At 38.9% G+C, this 20,343-nt stretch overlaps 2 protein-coding genes across 6 annotated transcripts; one reads left to right on the top strand and one right to left on the bottom strand.

The window, feature by feature from the left end:
• The first annotated feature begins 726 nt into the window (after window positions 1-726).
• Window positions 727-4,805, top strand: LOC103473681 (tripartite motif-containing protein 44). Of its 5 annotated transcripts, none has more exons than XM_008424093.2 (13): window positions 727-836; window positions 1,337-1,390; window positions 1,479-1,505; window positions 1,687-1,737; window positions 1,823-1,858; window positions 1,942-1,962; window positions 2,040-2,081; window positions 2,560-2,604; window positions 2,712-2,744; window positions 2,827-2,841; window positions 2,934-2,965; window positions 3,046-3,069; window positions 3,953-4,805. In XM_008424093.2, the coding sequence occupies exons 1-13, from the start codon at window positions 782-784 to the stop codon at window positions 3,962-3,964; spliced, it is 447 nt and encodes a 148-aa protein (XP_008422315.1). In that variant the 5' UTR covers window positions 727-781; the 3' UTR covers window positions 3,965-4,805. The 5 variants fall into 5 exon arrangements, with proteins under 5 accessions (XP_008422315.1, XP_008422314.1, XP_008422318.1 ...); XM_008424092.2 differs by having other exon boundaries at window positions 2,557-2,604; XM_008424096.2 differs by lacking the exon at window positions 2,827-2,841.
• Window positions 4,167-16,532, bottom strand: slc20a1b (solute carrier family 20 member 1b). The gene is made up of 11 exons (XM_008424098.2): window positions 16,229-16,532; window positions 14,499-15,204; window positions 14,247-14,387; window positions 13,645-13,730; window positions 13,365-13,461; window positions 9,882-10,001; window positions 8,130-8,405; window positions 6,837-7,458; window positions 6,528-6,713; window positions 6,311-6,395; window positions 4,167-5,429 (listed from the first exon to the last, which is right to left on the bottom strand). The coding sequence occupies exons 2-11, from the start codon at window positions 14,845-14,847 to the stop codon at window positions 5,268-5,270; spliced, it is 2,124 nt and encodes a 707-aa protein (XP_008422320.1). The 5' UTR covers window positions 14,848-15,204; window positions 16,229-16,532; the 3' UTR covers window positions 4,167-5,267.
• Window positions 16,533-20,343: the final 3,811 nt, after the last annotated feature.

The raw sequence follows: 20,343 nt of genomic DNA, 5'->3' as shown, positions 1-20,343 counted from the left end.
AACTGTGGATGAGACAATTCCTAAAAACTAACTTTAGAAAGTAAATTTCTCTTTCATAATGGAACTCTTTAAAATCAACAAACTTCTTATAGAAAAAACTAGGATATTTCTGTTTTACCAGAACTAGACTATTAAAGTTGGACTGAAACAAATATGGAAAAGTACAGATTTTAAATAAACCTTAAATTATTGAAAGAACCGATAGCCCATATTGAAGAAAAGCAAAATAATATGGCTTTTTCTTTTGTCTTTAAAGCTCAAGCTCTGTGACGGGTATTATGATGCATATTAGAGTCTTAAATCCATAACTATTATGGGTTTATCAATTTTACTATAATTTTGATGTTGAAAATAAACCATGCACCTTTTATCCCGATAATATCTCCATCTCTGATAAATTGGGGAATTGTTGCATCAACAAACGTTGTGATTCGTCCTTCATGAGCCAAGTGTGTTCTGTGAAGTCACCATTTCCATTCGACAAAGCCAACAAACGTTGTTTTCAGCCTTTATAACATGGAGTTCCTTTGTTTTCCTTTTCATCTCACTTCCCAAATAAAGCCCCATGTGACCCCGGGAGCCAACAATGCCTCGCTTTGACAAAGGGAATAAGGATACGTCTGTTTGGAGATGCACCACCAAGCCATCCTCTCAGGTGGGGAGGGGACAATGGTACCAGAGCCGCCTGTGAATGTAAAACATGTGATGTGACTGAAGATTTAAATAAGGGCCCCAAACAAGGCAGCTCAGACATCCTGCACAAACCGGACCAGCAGCCAACATGAGATTTCTGGTGCCGCTTTCTGTCGTCCTTGTTGTGGCAGCATTTCACTCTGGTGAGAGTCAGAAATATATTAAAAAAAAACCTACAAAAACAGTTAATGTTAGATGTCTGGTTTTTAATAACCTTTTTTGTTTTTTAAGTAAAATCAAAGGTTGTAAACGATTAAACTTGTCTGAAGTTAGCTTACTAGCTTACTCAGGCTTTTCTTTGCTGATATCGATTTCCAATTTTACTTTATGTCTGAGCTTCTCAATTCTGTCTTAAATTGTTGTATCACATAAAGAATATGTAAATGTGCAGCAGCTTCTTTAATGAAGGGGATTTGAATCCAGTGGACAGTAAAGAAATTACAGACTTATTCAGACTTAAGTCTAAAAGCATAAATCTTTAGTCTTTGTTTAAAAAAGTGCATCAAACATCATGCTGTTGGGTCTGCCCTTTCTAAATTGAAATTTGTAGTAGTTCTTAGATTTGATGCATGAACTGTGTCTCAGAAGTTACATTTTTGTGGGAGGATTTTTCATCATTTTACATATTCATCATTGCTTCTAGCCCTCTCAGCATCTCTGGAGTCGGCAGAGAAAGAGGAAGAAGTTACTCAGTATGGTGAGTAGAAGTTTATTCATAAAAACAAGAATGATGGATGATGTCACAAGCTGACAGAAATGCCTTAACCATATTTTTTTCTGTGCAGATGGGCTGACTCAGCTGCAGAAAATAGGTAATATACCAATTGCTGTTTTTTTCAGAATAATAATTTTGATAGATTTAAAAAAAATCTGGATTCCCACCCAAAATTATTAAGTCCTAAATTTAAATCTAATTTTGGTATTTTTAGTGTCTCTTTGTCAGAAAGTTGACATTTACTGTCTTTTCTTACTTACATGGCTTCGTTTTCTCAGACCAGATGGAGTTTGATGCTGCTCAAAAAGCTGAAGCAGCGCGGATGAACAGTAAGTTTAAATCTGACAATAAAATGACTGAAAAAGAAGCAGATGTGTAAAAATGTAACTGTTTTTTTGTTTTTGTTTTTTCAAGTTACAGAGGAGCAGAGTGAAGATAGCCGCTTTCTTGGTAAGAATAAAGCAAGAAATCATGACTTTTCCCACAAATAAATCCAGCTGATCATTTGGTAAAGTAGCCTTTTAACTTCACAGAGGCTGTTAAGGATGGATCTGGTGAGTTCTGCTCCTTTACACAAGAATTCATATTCGCCCACATAAAGCTAAAGTTTCCTTTATAAATGTTTTGACAGTAGAGGAACATGACGAAGATGAAAGTGAAGATGAAAGCAAAGGTTTGTGGATAACATGTCACAGTCAATGTTTTAAAGATTTTAAAAATTACCATGGAAATACATGTTTTTCTTATTTTTTTATACCAGTATTAACTTTTGTCCTGACCATACTTAATTAACATTTGTTAAATTGTATCCGTTTGAACCTACTTAGTTTTTCTCCCACATTCTTGTATTTTGCACATTAGATTTTTATGAGCACCCGGGTGTCAAAATTGATCAGCAGCAATCGATTCTGATCAGTTTTGAAAGACACAAAAATAATCACTTGAAGATTGGTTTACGTATTTAGAGATTTGGGTAAGGAGATATCGAAAAAGAAAATTCCCACAAAATATTCTGCAATTTGCAGTTAACAGCCAAAGTTATACGAAAGTGAAATTTATAAAATAAACAAAAAACAAACAAAGAATGTTACGGGATCAAGGAGGCTTAGCCGTGTTTAACGTTGTCTAACTATACCACTGTTTTCCAGCAGAGGGAGCAGCGGATTCCAACGGTGCCACAGAGGAAGGTGACGCAGGTTTGTAGTTTAGCCTCTAGGTGGCAGTAAAACACAACTTTAAAACGTGATGGTGAAACAGTGCGTTAAGTCTAAATAGCTGCATTTATGTCCCTTTTTCAACCCAGAGTCAGAGTCAGAGTCCTCTGAGGGCACTAAGGGTGAGTGTGGAAAAAAAAAACAATTCAAGGGTTAGTTTCTGCTCTCCTGATAATGCTTATGTTAATGATTTTTTTTTATCAGGAAGGCAAAGGAGAGGTGAGGTTTTTGTGCTGTGTTATTTTTCTTTTCAATATTAATTCATTCATTGTAAGAATAGTACGTTTTACAAATAAAAATCTTTTTTCTAGAATACCCAGAGACATCGACACTCAACTGTGTGGTACGTGAAAACACTGAGACAATCCCTTATGAGATCGACTACCTGCTCTAAAAACTATTTTTTTCTGTTTCCCCTTGCAGCTGAAGGGAACACCCAAGAACGAGGTGAAAAACTTAAGTAACAGTTTAATGTAATATCGCACAGATACGGCATAAGCATTTATAACTGCTCAGATTCAGACAGTAAAAGCCCAGATCAGAAATAGTGTTTAACATTCTTTGAGGCCGACTCAAAACTACCTGCAGAGGCGAGATGTGGTGAGATGTTTGGAGTGAGCCGCTAAAGTTTAAATTGTGGGTTATGCAATAAACCAGACAGAGAAAAACAGAGCCGGTCACAACCAGTCTGGGCTTGACTTTTTAAAATAGTGTCACAAACTTTTATTGTGGAATAAAGTCTGCTGTAAAAACAAAAAGAAGGTCTGACCACTTTAGGTTGCACACACACCACAAAAAACTGTTGTTTATTTTACAGGTGTAATTATGTCACCACGGATATGAACTCCTTTGACCTAAAACAAAAAAAATGATATGTTTATTTTGACACAGTTCTGTTAGTGTGTGAGTAAATCTGGGACATGAATCCAGGACACTCAGAGGCATCTGTCCCCAGGTACTTACTGTGCTTGATTTATACAGTTTCATCTGCCTCTGGTTATTTTAGGAACAAGGATGTTCTGAAAAATGTTGGGGAAATAAACTGTTTTTGGTTTAGGTTTGCTGTTGGAACAGTGAGGGGATTATCAGCCGTGGTTAGAAACTCATTTTGCAGCAAACCCAAACTGGCAGGGAATATTGCAGACCAAAAGCCGTCACTTCAAGAGAGAAACATTGCTGCAGTCATAACTCATCTTCCTCCCTCTGGAGTTGCGAGACGTGAAAAACCCAGGAGGGGTGTGATTCATTAACACGAAGCCATGGAAAACTACTGCATTGTGGTGTTTTTAAAAGCTGGCGTAAAAGAATTCTGTCTGTTCCTCCCTCACAGATGTATGACTGAGAAATCCCTGCAACACGTGGGCCCCAGCGCTTACTCATCGCCACCCCGGAGCTGCACCCAGCTTTCCATCAATAAAAGGGAAAACAATCCCACCTATCCTTTTGTTTTCCTTCAGTCACAGGCCAAAACAGGGAAGCTTTGATTCACAAGAATTTCTGAAATCAAGAGTTGCAGACGGAGTATTTTTTACCATTTTTATTGATTTTTTTTTTCCCATCCACAATTGTGGAGCAAAAGAATGATGTGCATTTTAAAATAAAAAATAATCTTTGGTACCTAAAACAAAAAAAGAAAAAAAAAATAAGGCAACTACAGCATCTATAGGTCTGAAATGCATTTAGTATTGCAGTCAAGTGACCACATGCAACACACTGTATATTTGCCCCCATTCTGAAGAAAAACAGGCCACCTCTGTGCCAATCGGATCAGTTCACTTCCAGTTTTAAAACTTGTGTATAGCTAAAGTATCCTGTCTCAGAAGGTGCAAATGGTACAGAAAACATACTGAAAGTAGCAATTACAAGGTGATCTAGAAAATACAAGGCTAAAGCAGGCCTAAAGCATTAACCATCAAGGATGATGCAATCAAGTTTCAACAGGAGACTTAAGGACTCGTTTGGGAATACATTATACACGCTGGTGGACATTCTGTTACATCTTAAAACTGAGGTGAACAGTTTCAGGCTGTTTGTGCACGTGACTTCGTTTTCTTTTGTTCAAGAAATGACCCTTTAATGCATACAGTATTTTCCATATTAATCTGCAAGTGGTCATCCAGTGTATACAATTACATCTTGCACTGTAACAGAGTCTGGAGAATAAACCATTTTAACCAACTTCAGCTGAACTCGTTTTTGATTCTTTTATGAGGACAAATGCAACGTACGGATTCAGGGCACATAATGAAGTCAGATGCAAAATATGAAAATTATTAAATACTCTGGAGTAAAGAGACATACGGCAATGCATCTTGTTTTTAATCCTAAAGTACAGCTCTTGCATCTACATTACTTTCAGCATGTGTTATACTTTAAATTACAGGTGTGATAGGTTTATTACTGCATTTCCAATACTGTCAAAACAAAATGGTTGTATTTACATCACTGGAAAAGTAAAAAAAAAAAAAAAAAAAAAAAATAAATCAAGAATTTACAGAAATGATGATATGAAAAAGATTTTCCAGAACGTAAATCCAAAAGGAACAAAAAGCAAAAGCTAAGTTGAATATGAACCACAGGCACATATCATAAGTCCTTTTCAAACGTTTTTCCTTTTGTCGTTGTCGGCCTGAGGTAAGCAACATTTAAATCGGAAGGATGGCGTAGATGAAGATGGCCATGATGGCGGCGCTGATCAGGCCGGAGATGGGAACGGTCACAAACCACGCCATGAAGATGTTTCTGAACAGGCGCCAGTCCACGGCCTTCCTCGAACGCAGCCATCCCACTGCCACTACCGACCCCACCTGGAAGCAAAGCGCTCGTTAATCTCTCGGATGGGTCATTTTGTAAAACTTTGCCTTGCAAATGTTTTTACACTCCATAAGTAGAAAGAAAATGGATGGTTGTGTGCATTTGCATTCTGCCATCAACTTTTGCTGCAATTATTGTTGCAAAATGAAAATGAGAGTTAAGGCTCAGGCTGGACAGAGTTCATTTGTGGAAATACATTTTGAAGTCTTTCCAAACACTTTCAACAAGACTTCAAATACATTAATATGATACAAACACTGGCAGCAGGTTCAGATTCATCCTGCTGGAAAATGATCTTCCATAGTCTCTAGTAACAAGAATATATGGGTAGAATGTATTTAGAGTAGGGATCAAATATTTTAATCAGGAGAACTAATTTATCACAATAAGTGAGGCATTTTAATAATTTGTTTACGTCTAAAATTGAAAATAAAATTTATTTTTGTTTAATTCTGATACAATTTCACTACTTGTTTGCAATATTTGTTAATGAATCTATGATCTCCATTGAACCAAAGCACCTTTTCACATTGACCGTCTTCTATAAAACGCAACTGTAAATTGAATTTTTTTTGTTTCTTAATTTCAGTTCACTCCACTTTCCAGATTTTCAAATAACAGCCTTTTTTTTTTTAAAAAAAAAGAAGAGTTGTTATGTTATAATGTTGGTAAATCACGTAACATATTAAAGTTTTATGATTATAGTGTGATAAAGTCCAAGGACTGTGAACACTTGTAAGGCATCGCATTACTCAGGAGGAACTCTGTCCATATTTGGACTAAGTCTCAGACTGTTTACTTTAGACTCCGTCATACTAAACAGCCTCCCTATGCCTCAGTCAAATTCACAGACCACAGAGTTTGACTGGCCTACCTTGCAATGGGTGGTTGAGACAGGCAGACCAATGTTAGAAGCAACCACGACAGTCAGGGCTGAGGCCAATTCGATGCTGAAACCACTGCAGGGGAAAAAAACAACAACAAAAAAAAACAGTCAGGACTTAGGATGTGTCTGAGTGGCCTGCTAAATCCAGAACTCTGTAATGTCTGGACAGGATGAGGTTTTAGGGGGTGATGTCTGCTTTCTGTACCTTGAAGGCGTGATGGGGGTGAGGTCTTTGCCCATAGTCTGGATCACCCTGCGACCCCACACCCACAGGCCGATGCAGATGCCCACGCCGCCGTACAGCAGAAGCCAAATGGGTGTCGGTGCGTTGGAGGTCACGCTGCTTGTCGAGTAAACCAACCACAAAGCTACCAAAGGTCCAATGGCATTGCTGCAGAGCAAGCAGAGAGGTTATTCACACACTGGGCAAAGAGTTGGGGCAAGTTAAAATGTCACCAGCAACCTGCTTTTATCTTATCAGTACAACATGACCTGCGCTGTACAGAGTCCTTACCTCACATCGTTTCCACCATGGGCGAAAGATCCGAAGCAAGCCGTGAGGATTTGGAGGAACTGAAACAGAGTGGAGACTTCAGGCTTGTCTTCTTCGTGCCTGTCATCCAGAGAGCTATGGTTGCTGCCCGCATCCTCATTTCCTATCTCTAGTGTCACATCACCTTCTCCCAGAGCTTCAGGAGTTGTGTTCTCTGCTACAGCGTTGCAGTAGCTGGTGTAACTGTCCATGCGCACACGCTTCTTTTCCTGACCGCCGGACCCCGGGGCCTTGTCACCTTCTTCGCCGACGCGGGGGTCCGCCTCTCTGTGCCTGAAGTCACCGTGTAGGCCGATGATGGCCATAGTGTATGAGGTGTAGCTGTTGTTTCTTCGGATGGGCCGGTCACCCGCCTCGCCCATGCAGTCGCCAACCTTGGCCAGGTGGAGTTTGTGCAGCAGGTCTTTGTAGAGGCCAGAGTCCTTGTGGACCGTGTGGTACTGACTGTAACCATTGCTGGGGATCTGAGCCGGTCTGTTGTTGAACTGAGCTTGGTTGTTGAAGTGGACCTGGCTGGGAGCATTTGCAGAGCCGTTACCGTGCTGGTTGTTGAGCTGGTCGTTTGTTTGAGGCTGTTTCTGGGCTGCAGACAAAAATATTAAATACAGATAAAGTGTCTTATTCATTGCAAAAACAAAATCTTACCAAGTATTTCTGGTCTAGTTTTTAGTGCAAACACTTGAAATAAGACAAAATTAACTTGCGAGTAAATTTTCAGCAAGATAGCTGGTTTTAAGTCAGTACTTCCTAAATATTGATGGAAAAGTACAAGCTACTAGTGAAATAATCTTGGCTATTTTTAGTATCAGTATTCATATCCGAGAACAAGAAAACATGAAGACAAACACCAGAGATTATGGCTTGGCAATAAATCAATAATATATACTGCAATAGACACATGATCAATATCAATAGGCAATACATCCATATTTTGGAGAATGTAGGCAGAGGAAAAGATTCAGCAGCTCATCACAGCCAGTTAAGCAACTGGATGGGAGAAATCAACATGTTGTTACCTAGCAACATGTTGAGTAACTTGTGCAGCAGCAGTTTAAGATTTCCACATTGTGACTCATAACATCTAAAAAATTATAAACACACTGAAGTGAGAGTATAAAAAAGAAAATGCATTCCAGTTTGGCAATAATTTTGATATTTAAAACAAAAACTTATCAGTATAGACCTCTATTAAACACCTATATTGCGAAAAGCATTTTCAGAAATCGAAAGGTCCAAATCATCATCATCTCTTACCGTTCGTATTGCAGTCATCTGTGTCATCACAATCCCCGATGTTAAAAGCAACCTTGCGCTCCTTATTAGTTTCCCCCTCCTCAGACTCTCCGATGTCGAACGCCACCCTCCGCTCCTCAACGACCAGCTGAGGTTCAGAGGAGTTTTGAGTGACAGCTGGTGCAGCAGGTGTAGATGTCTCCTTGGCAGTCTGCTTCAGGATGGGACAGTGGGCCTCTTTGAGCTCTCTCTTTTCCATCAGGGGGCTCTCCGAGGGGCTGGAAGACTTGATATCTCCTGGCAGGAGAGACATCAAGGTGAGATCGTACATGTACACCAACCAGCTGAGATATCCAAACAGAGCCGCCGTTTTCCTTCTGCCTAATCTGTGAGATTCCCCAAGACATGTGTAATTACAGAGTCAAAGGACTATTGTCCTACAAATGTAATGTTACCCAAGTTTAAAGGTGAGGCTCTGTTCACAGGATCAGATAAATGGATTAAATGAACCATTATTTACATTACTGCCAAGAGGTTACCTAATCACAGAACAGTAAACACAACCTGAGGCTCACATGAACTGGCATTTTGTGCTACCAAGAAATCCTGAAATTCCACTTAATGTTTTCTGTAGTAAACACGCTGAAGTAAGTCAACCAGGAAGTAACATTTCACTGTTCAGAAACCCAGCGTTCAAAAACCCCCTTTCTGAAACAGTATTCAGAAACCCCCCCAGATAAAGCTCTGAAGAAACCAATACTGTTCAGAATGTTCAGATCATTGGCTTTACCTGATAATGCGTCCTTCATAATGCTCGGGGAAACCTTGGGTTTCTGAACAGGGTACCTAATCAAAGAAAAGTGTAAACGACCTGAGGCTCACATGAACTGACATTTCAGGTGTTGAATTTCAGGTCCAAGAAGACCCGAAGTTTCACTTAATGTTTTCTGTAGTAAACATCTTGAAGTAAGCCAACCAGGAAGTAACTTTACACTGTTCAGAAACACCAAGGTTGTACCTAATCACAGAACAGTAAACACAACCCGAGGCTCACATGAACTGGCATTCCGTGCTACTAAGAAGTCCTGAAATTCCGCTTAATGTTTTCTGTAGTAAACACACTGGAGTAAGCCAACCAGGAAGTAACCATACACTGTTCAGAAACCCCAAGGTCAGAGCTGCAGTCACCACCCACGTTTTTGTTTTTCTTTTTAACCCAGCCATGTGAACACCTCAAGTCAACCCAGGCTTATTTTAGTCAGAGTTAAAGCCCAATTAGAGGATCACTTTGACCCAATTAAACAACTTGTAAGGTGGCGCTCACCCAGAAAGGACGCATTATCAGGTAAAGCCAATGATCCACAAGACCTACATAACTACTGTGAACCTTTTGAGAGCCTTGTGTTGTCACATCTTTTGAAGTCGTGTGACGAACAACGATACGACCAAATCAGTGTACAGAGAATAAAAGCTCTGTTTAGGATTTAAAGAGGTTAACAAAATGTTCTGCCCTAAAACAAGAACTCTTCATTTATTGTAAGGGGGAGAAAAAAAAAGTTAATCTAGGATTATGAAGCATAAATAGGTGACAATACTGTCAGGTGACTCATCTCTGTGAATCCATGGATCAAATATATCCCTTAGATCCATTTGGATTATGCGAGCTCTCAACGTGACTAGGCTGGAGTTAAATGAAAACCAATAGTTCACTGGCCTCAAAAGTCACTTCAGAAATCAAACACACTTAAAAAAGAAAACATAACTTGGACTTACGTTCAATCTTCTTCTTGAGGCGAGGGCAGACAACAAACCAGACCACAATGGCAGTCATCAGAGCAAAGCCCAATGAGATGAGCAGGATCCCCCACCAAGGGATGTTGTCAATTCCCAGCTCTGAGAGATCGCCAGGGTCCACACAAACACAAAAAGGCAAATAGAAACAGAACGTTTTATAAGACAAGGCAGCAGAGGCTACCTTTATAAAATAATAAAACTGAACAAACCATGGATTACAGGAGACATTTTAAATCTGCGACGCAAGACTAGTAATTTTACGTCTTATAGGAGCAGCACAGGCATCGTCACTTGACTGCACTGCATCACTGTGGCACATGGTTTAAAATGGAAAGCACATGTAGCCCCGTATGCGAACGCTTATGTAACACCAAACAGGTGAGAGAGCACAAATGTCAACATGACCCCTAAGAGCCCAGTCAACAAATGCACACGGACGAGTTCCTCAAAAGGAAAGAAAAGTAGAAAAAGGGAGGCGGGTGAAACTGCACACTGCAACTTTTCACCGTAGTGAGGGTAACCTCCTGCCAAGACTGCAGCAGAACTGGTGCAGCACAGTACAAGCAACTTATTTGAATTTCCCAGAGGAAGCCATCTTTGTCTAACAAAGAGTTGGAGTCGGCAGTGATTACCTGTGAGCAGAAAGTAAAGACTACAAAACACACACCAGACACTTGGTCCGTTAGTGACCTTGAGTGTGCATATTTAAGTCGTTTTGGCAGTGCAAGATAAACAAAAGGAAATGAGGGTCAAAGACGCATCATAAAAAAATGCGTCCACTGCCATGTTAATTTGAGGGCAGAGTTCACAGTGACAGCACACTCCCCTCGGTGAGTCACGCTGCAACACAAGACTGCAGCACCAGACTGATGTTTGTTCAGTTGCGCAATGGAAGTGCACTCCCCTCAGGATCGGAAGAAGACGACGACAAGGCTCCAGTAGTCAAGTTCCCTTATGGGGAGGTGTGTCAGGGTGTGATCGCTTACGTGCGAGATGACAGGAAAATTAAGTGGAGCTGCGTCTACTACACTGGTTACCACTTCCACATAAAAGAAAAGAGCATATTACACAACAGGAAGTGAAATTTAACCATGTCTGTGTCTCAAACCCTTTCCTGGAATCTCAGTACTCTGTGGCCTACAAAGCACAATGACATGGTCTGTTTTCCCTCCCCTGGTGCCACATGTGCAAGTTAACATCTACTTCAATAACAGACGACCGCACAAACTTCCCCTTTATGACTCACTCACCAATAAAGTTTTTAGTTATGCAATTATACATTTAACTCAGACCCAGGGAGCACGTTTTTTTGATTGGAGTTAAAGCATCATGTTCTAAATGAAATCTGTGTGCAGCGTTAACCACAGGCTCCTTAGATGTGTCAACTTTTAGAAAGTCAATTTAAAAAAAGCTTTCTCTCATTTCCCCCTCAAGATTTAAAGTAATGAAGAAGTGCCAGTGACTGGCTATATAAAGCGGTCTCAATGCTCTTCCCTAGTGCACACAATCATTCATGTATTAGATGAATCTTTGCTCCAACGCAATTGATTTAAATGATTTCATCATATCCTCAGCATGTTAATGAGTCATTTAAGTCATCTAAAACATGAGTTGTGAAGACCAGAGCGAAGAACCCGTTATCTCACCCAATCTAGCAGCTTTTATCATGTACTGCTGGTCAGCTGGATGAACAAAATACTTATTTCCCCTTGCTTACAAGAAGGAAAAGGAAAAACAAAAAATGTATTCCAGCTCACAAAAACCTAAAGCAGTCAAGATGTAGAAGCAAAAGGACACCCACCCTTTACTCCAACTGCCTTAATGTGGCTAGAAAATGACAGTAGGAAATCTACAAGTGTCAAAAATCTAAATCTTTAAAAGCAATTAGACCCTTGTATCTTTGTTTGGAGTGTGTTTTGTGCAAATCTTAAGTTATTTGATACTCAAATATATGATGAAGTGAGACTTGGTTATCAGCCAATTACTGATAACCGATAATGTGGGGTAATAATGGGGATCGTTTGTTGTCTCCAGGGCTACACTAAAATGTCCAAAAACCAAAAATGTCTGAGAAAAATAATAAAAAAATTCAAGTAATTTGTTTAGGGAAGTTTGATGTCTGCATCAGTCAGACGTTTACCCCATTAACATCAATGCTTATGTGACATTTGCTTTAGCACCATGAACAATCTTTGTACAGGCAGATCATTTGATACTGGACAGGACTAAAGTGGAGCTAAAGCAGTTGAGTGATTTATAAGGTGAGAAGACCTCAGGTAACATGAGACATCCATCTGTAATGTGTAATCAGCTGAAATTTAAAGTCCTGGCTTCATACTGCATTCAGTTTTCCATTTGGCAACATAAGCTCTCTCACATGGCTGTTTATAAACTGAGTGCAAGAATTTGCTGCAGACAGCCCGGTTTCCATTCACTGTAATGTGCTAACATGTTGATTCGGAGAGTCAAGTCTTGTTGCAGGACACGCTGTACCCTGTTCGTTGCAGATACTGATGCAGCTGCTGCATGAAAGCACACAGATCAGCAAAAATAAGAGTCTGCCTTATTCCAGAGTAGAGCCGATTACAAAAGTGTTGCTGCTGGATTAGATTTATATAATTATTTGATTTCTAAAGACATCCCATTTAGCTGCAGTATATGCTTTTTTTTTTTTTCAAAAGCTTCAGTTCATGTTGCGACTGTCTATAATAATAATGTATGAATGCTTAATGTGAATCTAACCACTGTTCGTAATCCTCATATGTGATTAACACGGGGCAGCTTTTAGATCTCTAAGGGAAGTCTCACACCTTTTCATGCGAGGTACGCATTTACTGGTCCTCAAGTATATTGTGGGTTCCGATGGGAAGGACCTCACACAACTTTACAGAATGTGTTTGTCTAAGCCAGGTTAGCTATGCTGGAAGTGCAAGTGATCTCCTCTGAATGCGCCGATGTGCATGCACATCTGCACACCAAATGTGGTCAAACTCTGGCCTATAGCCGCCATTTAAAGGCCCAGGCCAGCTAACATCTTGAACTTTTTGGCCCTGCAGAGAGAAGAAAACAAAAGGAGCAAAAGCACCTCATTTAATAAAATGCTTCCAGAAGGTCAAGACAACTAACAATTATCAAGAGCATTACCGTAACAAGAGGCACAAGAAAAATCATAACCATTTCATCTTTACTTCTCTGAAGTCTGAAGATGCTCAGAGTTAATTCTAGTTTCCATTCCCTTGTTGTGCTCCACTCTTAAACTTCATTCCAGCTATGACCCACACAGAACCACAAACAAGAGGGCCTCAAAAACATGTTAAAATAAACACGCCTTCTGTGAAAGTGGTAAACAGTCTGGTTCTGCCTGGAATATATGCGTGGGCATCCAGCTGTCTGAGGGAGCCGTTTATTTTAGGTTTTGGCTGCTGGCAGTCACGTAGAGAAAAACGAGACAATGATACTCACCCGGCGCTCCAGTGTACATGATGGAGAACAGGTTGACCCCCATGGTCACGGCATAGAAGACAGGCAGGGCTTTCAGGCCGTTCGGCACAGGGTCTTTCTGTGGAACAGAAATAGAACAATTCAGATTTACAAGTTTAACCGTGTTCAAACAGCTACAAGGTCAATAATTTGATGTGATCCATGTGGACATATAAAGACAGGACAGCATTTTCATGCTGTGAAACAAAGACATCAAGTTCCTAGCTTAGAAAATTCAACTGGTTTGTAGCAATCTTCATACCTTTTGCAAGATAAACATGCGCACAAAGTAGAAAACCACAGCCGACATTATTCCAGACAGAAGGGGGCTCAGGAACCAGGAAGCAACTGAAAACAGAAACTCTGATTTAACATCAAATGTCACTTTTTTTTCCTTTTTACTTATTAACCAGTTCCAAAATCCAACATCCTTGGAAAATTGCTCAAGTTATTCAGCAAGTCAAATACAACTGTGGTAATTCAAGTGTCTTTTCAGGTCAGTCACACTCAACCAAATTCAACATTTCTTGCAATATACAGAAGTTTTCAAAACAGTTACTATAGATTTTAATCTACTATCACAAAAGTTTAGCCAAGCCTCAAATATATACATTTTAATAGTTTATAGCAAAACAGAAACATTCCCATTGTAACTGCATAAAGATTAAATGAATCGTTTTCTCCTGAAAACACGGTATTAAAAATAAATTAATTCAAAGTTTTCCAGAATTGCTTGATGAAAATTTAAATCACTGTGTTATTTATCCTCTTCATGTCTACAGTTTACACATTATGCGAGATAAGATATTTGAAGTGTAAATGCAGGTTATAGTAAATTGGGAGCAAGTAAAATGTCTTCCTTACCTATACGAACAAGCTCAAGCCACTTGACTCCTTGCTGACCTTTGGCGACCAATGAAAAGCCAATTGTAGCGCCAACAATGCAGTGTGTTCCAGAAATGGGGAGCTTAAGGAAAGAGGCAGCCAGCTGCCATACAGCAGAACCTATAGAGAAAAAAAGAAAACAGATTAAAGGACAAACTAATCAACTACTTTTTAACTCTATATGCTTTATTCTCCCAAAAGTGCATTTTAAACCATGTACAGATTACTTACCAACCATGGCACTGACAGATCCAGCCATCAGCACATGCTCAGAGCCATTGTACATGCCCACGTCGATGATACCCTTGCGGATGGTTTCACTCACTTTTGCCCCAAGAAGGACAGAACCCAGAGTCTCAAACACCGTAGCCAGAATGCAGGCCTGTCGCAGGGTCACAACCCCAGAACCAACAGCTGTGCCAAATGAGTTTGCTACATCATTCGCACCCACGGAAAAGGCCAAGACGAATGCAATGATGAAGCCAACGATCAGCAGCCACATGTAGTCTGTCATAGCAGTGTCTGTCATTACTGCTGCAGTAGTAGCCAAAATGACTGCGGCTGTAGTTGGTGAAACCATGATTGTAGATTGTGTTGGAATTACTTCACAATTTTAAAGGGAAAGCAATGTAAAAAAAATTATTTCGATAAGGCTACTTTTAAACAGCAGCTAATAAATTCAAGAGGTATTATGTAAATAATAATAATAAATAAATAGCTTTTCTATAAGTTGAGTTACTGAGATTCAGCAGTGCAAACTTGTAAAAATCTGGGATTGACCAGAAATTAATTAAAGTAAACTAGAGGTATAACCAAAGATTTATTGCTATCCAGTAATTGTACTAGATTTTTTGCTGCTGTTGTGGTGCTTGGCTATCAAGCAGACGGTGCAACCAGCCATTGTGCAACTGTGATTGCAGGTAGGCAGGGGAACATTCTGAAAAGAGAAAACAGAAGAAAAAAAAACAACCTTTAATCTCTATGGACAGTCACCAAAACAATCATTAAATTAACAAAAGCCTCTTTTTACGTGGCATATGACGGCATGAAAATCCAGAAGCCGCTGCCTACACCGGAAGCTCGTCAGCTGCGTGCTTTCCAGAAAGCTAAAGGGAAGCCATATTGAGGAAATGGCGCACGAAGAGTCTCCCATCAATAACGACCGTTAGTACATCTCGGTCGATAGAAACATTTTGTTTACAACTGCCTGATAAGAGGAATCGCATTTATTAAAGAAGAGTGAAGATAAAAGGCATATTTATCTTAAGTGGAGACATGATTTTACTACGTGTGCACGTGTCGTCACTCATTCACGCCAAGCAAGGAACACGAGCTGCTCCTTTACGTGCGGCTCAGACTGTCTAGACAACAGAGAAGCAGTGAGAGATACAGTGTAGTCTTTATTTCGCCTTTGTGACCGCCATACTCGCTGTTGTGGGCAAAAGATGTTTTTTATAAGTTATGTGTGCAGAGTTTTTTTTTTTTTCTTCGTACGACGGGGATGTAACCGGATGTGAGTCGGTACAGACTCCTCCAGTTGCTGATGCGGTACCTTCATCGACTAAGTGGATCTTCTGCGTCTTGACCCAGTTTAGTTTTCATCCAATAAATAGAATATTTTAATGCATATTAATAATGTAGATGTCAAGGAGGATCACATATTTCTAAACACACAAAAAATGTTCGCTTATATGACAATGGATGTAAAAAGGTACACGCCCATATCCTATTTTTGGCAACAACTGTAATTTAGTTAAAGCTTAGGAAATATTTAGTTCGCAATAAGTCAATCAGTTTATTATTCACAGTTCACTTGTTGTTTGTGATGACAACATTGTTCGAGCTGCCATTAGCTATAGGCTAACATCGGCAGTTATTGAGCCTGAAAATACACCATCATGCCTCTAAACCAAAAAAGAGGGCTCAAAGTGCTGATGAAGATATTAAAGTAGTAAACTTACCACACGTTACGACAGTCGGTCCAGAAGAAAATACTTCCTTTTAGCCGGTAAGCTAATTAGCGCGCGCGCGCTCACAAACGGTTCTCTGCTATAGCGCGCGCGGGATAAGGAAAAATTAAACAGATTAAAAAAATATCCCTTCAAAAGCTGTCTACACTAACATAAAGAAATTAGTGCGCCAAAAGATATATATCTACGACAACACCTATATCGGAAATAAGTAAGCTTTTAAAGTTCCAGAAAGGTCTCTGTTTGAATTGAAGCTTCTCTACCGCATGTATGAAACTTGCTCGTGCCGGTTCTGTGAGACAACGGGGGTTCCTTTTTTTATTGGATACACCCTTCAGGAAACCCCGCCCCTTCCAGCTCCTCCTTCACGTGATCGGCGCATGTAGCCCTCCCCTCCCCCGGAAAAAGGAGTCCATTCTTCTGATGCAACACAAACAGGGATGGGTCAGATTTCTTGGGAAAGGGTTTTTTTGTTTTTTTTTTTTTTTAGGAAACGTTAATCAAATGAATGAATATCTTTTAAACTAAGACCATAGCATACTGTCAGACTTTACATTGTTCTTACACGGAGTGAAGCAGTAGTCCTATGAATATGAGTCTGCCCAGTTGTAGTCAATCAGAAATACTTTAATATACTTTGCACACGTTACATAAAGTGATGCGTTTATCTAGCCTTTTCCACTTGGGAGCATCAAATTCTGATGTTGTGTAAGAAAATATCTGATATCACATGAACAATAGCAACAACAGAAATAAATATGGTAACATGTCTGCATAACATGTTTTAATTTGTTAAATAAAAAATAGTTTTAAAGAGAAGTCACAAGCATTAAACCTTACTACATTTTATACGAAAGACTTGAGACTGGGCTGAATATTACCTTTCAGCAGGACAATAACCCCTAACATTTATTCAAAATAATACAATGGTTTAGATCAAAGCATATTCATGAGCTATAAGGGTGCAGTAAAATCCTTGATCTACATCAAATTGAGAATCAGGAAAATTGATGTTCACAGAGGTTTTCCATCTAAAACAACCCGACCCAAGAAATTTTAAAAGTAAGAATGGACAAAACTGCCAATCTGTAAATGTAAAAGTCTGGGGAATACAGCAGAATACTTTTAATGCATTGAGAGATATGGTTCTACAAAGTAGCCTAAATTGGCTCAGAAGGGTTAAGTACAGATACACGCTACACTTTTTAATATTGTAGTTACAATTTACACAGTGAATTAGATTTACATTTATACATTTATAGAGATTCAAAGTCAATTACATTCATTCTAATTTGATCCCAGTTATTAAACAATGTAGTCAAGTTTATTATTTTAAATGGAAAAAGGGTTTTCTCTCTAATTAAACTCAGCCAGTTGCATCAAGACACTGACTTTGCAGCAATTCCTCTTCTGGAACAAGGATGTAGCGACAGCAGTCGATTTAATTGAGTTAACTTTGCAGCAATACCTCAATCTGAGCCTGAATGTAGGGACAGCACAGAGAAAAACTCCCCCAGCAGATTCTGGCTCTGTGTGAGCAGCCATCTGCCATGACTGACTGGACGATTGAAAAGACGGAAAGAAACAACTACAACAACAAAAAAAAGACAGTACACTGGTTCAACAGTATTTCCAGTGTGATTGAGAAAGCAAAGAATTAATGGCAGCAAGAGATTCTTTAGGAGCTTAATCTAGGAGGAACACAACTACGCATATAAGCTCTGAGACAGTTGTAAATCGAAGAAAACAGAATGTTATAAGCATAATTCTAAAAACTTGTATTATTTTTCTTTCTTTCATGTCATAGTTATCTGCTATTTTTCTTGGTCAGTTATGCAAAATCCCGTCGATACACAACAGGAAAAAAATGTGAAAAAAAACCCCACAAATTAAAAATGAAGGAATAATAAAAAAAATGATAGTAAAATAAGCAAAAACATTTTAAGTAGATTAATTTGAAAGTTTTACAGTAGATTAGATTATAATAAAGGGTGAAATCATGTATGCCAAGAATGCTCATCTTTCTCTTATCTGCTTTTGATAAAAATCACACTTTGGGACAGTTTGTTTTTGTAAAGCACAATGAGAACCCGAATCTCCTTCGTTAATCATGAAATAAAGAGCAATGTCACCCTAAATTGTTAAATGTTGCTTCAGCACAGAGCATATCAACAAAAGTGTCAACATGAGTAAAGTAAATTTTATTGATATTGAACATATTCAGAGTCAATAAGTAAGATTGTTGAGAGGCCCTATGCAGAATTTTGATTCGATAGCCAGTAATCCTCAAACCAGAAACTTTTACCACAGAGAGTATAAAGTTTAAAATTGTTCACTATCTAACTTTTAACACAACTCGTCTAACAGTTAACTGAAGAGCCATGAATGGATTCCTCAAGGAATGTGTTTTGTTTGACATAAACATGAGTCACCACCTCACATTATTCTTTAGATAAACAACACTTTGGGGTGTTGTAGAAGGTGTCGGCTACAGTGGTGGTTAGCAGTGTTTTGTCAAAAATAGTCAGAAAAGAAGGAAAGAACAGGCTTAATTGCATTTACTGATCAGAAACTGTGGACTACTGTCAGTTATTGTTTAGATTTTATTTGGGGACACAGATAGCTGGAAATATAACTCCGGAACAGAAATAGGGAGAATAAACAACATGACTGGTGGTAAAAATCTATTCCTTTTGATATACCTCTAAAAGGAGATGTATTTTATATGATCACATACAGCACAGATACTAGTTCATTAAAATTGCCAAATACATTTCAAACTAAGCATCATTTTCAGGTCAAATGTGCATTTTAGTAACATTTAGAGTACATTTCAAAGAACTTTTACTAATGATTATCTTCTAAAATCTTAATTCTGTGTAAGAATTTTAACTTTTCTAGAGGGTCCTACAAACTTTAGGGCCTAAGACAACTGTTCAGTGTGTTATACCTCTGCTAATAATAACTGAATCTGTTAGAGCGTAATAATACTTTGTTGAAACTCCTTTTAAGTTTTTCAGCCAGTCTTTTGTGGCTGACATTTGCCAAATCTTGATTTATTAGTATTTGAACATTTTGTAAAAGTTATCCAGTTTGATTAGTGATGACATCTCTTGTCTCGTTTTTAGGTGATCCCGCAACGACTCTGTTAGATTTGGCATTGGTCACTGGCGGGGTCATTCCGAGGCGTTCATTTTCTTGTAGTTCATCCATTCTTTTTCTCTATTTTTTTCTATTTTATAGCTGAGATGTTTTGATGGAAACTGCCTGTTATTCGAGGTGGCTCAGTATTTCATGCACCTTAACAAAAACAGTGACCACAAGTATGCAATAGAGCACGTTGCGGCCACCACTATGTTTTGTTTGGGTTTTGTGTTCATTCGGTGATGTTCACTTCTGTTTCTGCGCCAAACACCTTTTGGAAATCTGGCCCAAAGATCTCACTTTGGTTCCTTCAGACCAGACCACATTGGTAGACCATGTCTGCCACATTGCTTTGGACAATGTTAAGTATAGTTGCTTTTTTAAAGCAAAGGATTCTTTCCCATTACCCATTATCTTAGCTTTTACATATGAAAATATATGATATTTTTGACACTTGTCAAACATGAAAAGTGCATGTTAGAAATTCCTGCAGCTTCCACAGTTTTACTAACAGTCTCTTGGCCTCCTTGAACAACTTTTATCTTTTTTATTCCTTCAATTTAGGAACAAACTTTCAGTTTTGTTATTTACCCAGTATTTTTTAATCACTCCCTTCTCAGTACTATGGTACATACTGTATTCATATTACTGTTATTTGTGCTCTCCTTTACCTTTATACAGTGAGATTGTTTTGATAATCTGTCAACTCTTTATGAACCGTTTTGGTAAAATATACTAATTCTACTGGAAAGTCTTGCTACAACCGTTGAAACCGTTAAAAGTCTTCTGTGAATCTTCTTACAGGAAGTAGAATCCCCGAAGAGCAAGTTTGAAGATGTTACATCCAGACTGGGCTTAAAGTCACATAGACTTGAAAGTCAACGTCCAGTTGCTAGAACTTTCACCTGAACTCCAAATAGCCATCCAACTTTAAGTCATTTTACAATCACTCAGACTGTTAA

Source organism: Poecilia reticulata, linkage group LG12 (assembly GCF_000633615.1).
Source record: "Poecilia reticulata strain Guanapo linkage group LG12, Guppy_female_1.0+MT, whole genome shotgun sequence".
NCBI classification, from domain to species: Eukaryota; Metazoa; Chordata; class Actinopteri; order Cyprinodontiformes; family Poeciliidae; genus Poecilia; species Poecilia reticulata.
This window is presented reverse-complemented; position numbering and strand designations above follow the sequence as displayed.

Excerpts from the sequence above, each read along its gene's own strand:
- slc20a1b (XM_008424098.2), bottom strand. The coding sequence starts at position 14,847 with ATGGTTTCACCAACTACAGCCGCAGTCATTTTGGCTACTACTGCAGCA. Across the intron at positions 13,731-14,246 it reads GCTTGAGCTTGTTCGTATAG|TTGCTTCCTGGTTCCTGAGC; the intron begins GTAAGGAAGACA and ends TTCTGTTTTCAG. Across the intron at positions 7,459-8,129 it reads AGATGACTGCAATACGAACG|CCCAGAAACAGCCTCAAACA; the intron begins GTAAGAGATGAT and ends TTTTGTCTGCAG.
- LOC103473681 (XM_008424092.2), top strand. The coding sequence starts at position 782 with ATGAGATTTCTGGTGCCGCTTTCTGTCGTCCTTGTTGTGGCAGCATTT. Across the intron at positions 1,963-2,039 it reads GGCTGTTAAGGATGGATCTG|TAGAGGAACATGACGAAGAT; the intron begins GTGAGTTCTGCT and ends ATGTTTTGACAG. Across the intron at positions 2,605-2,711 it reads CACAGAGGAAGGTGACGCAG|AGTCAGAGTCAGAGTCCTCT; the intron begins GTTTGTAGTTTA and ends TTTTCAACCCAG.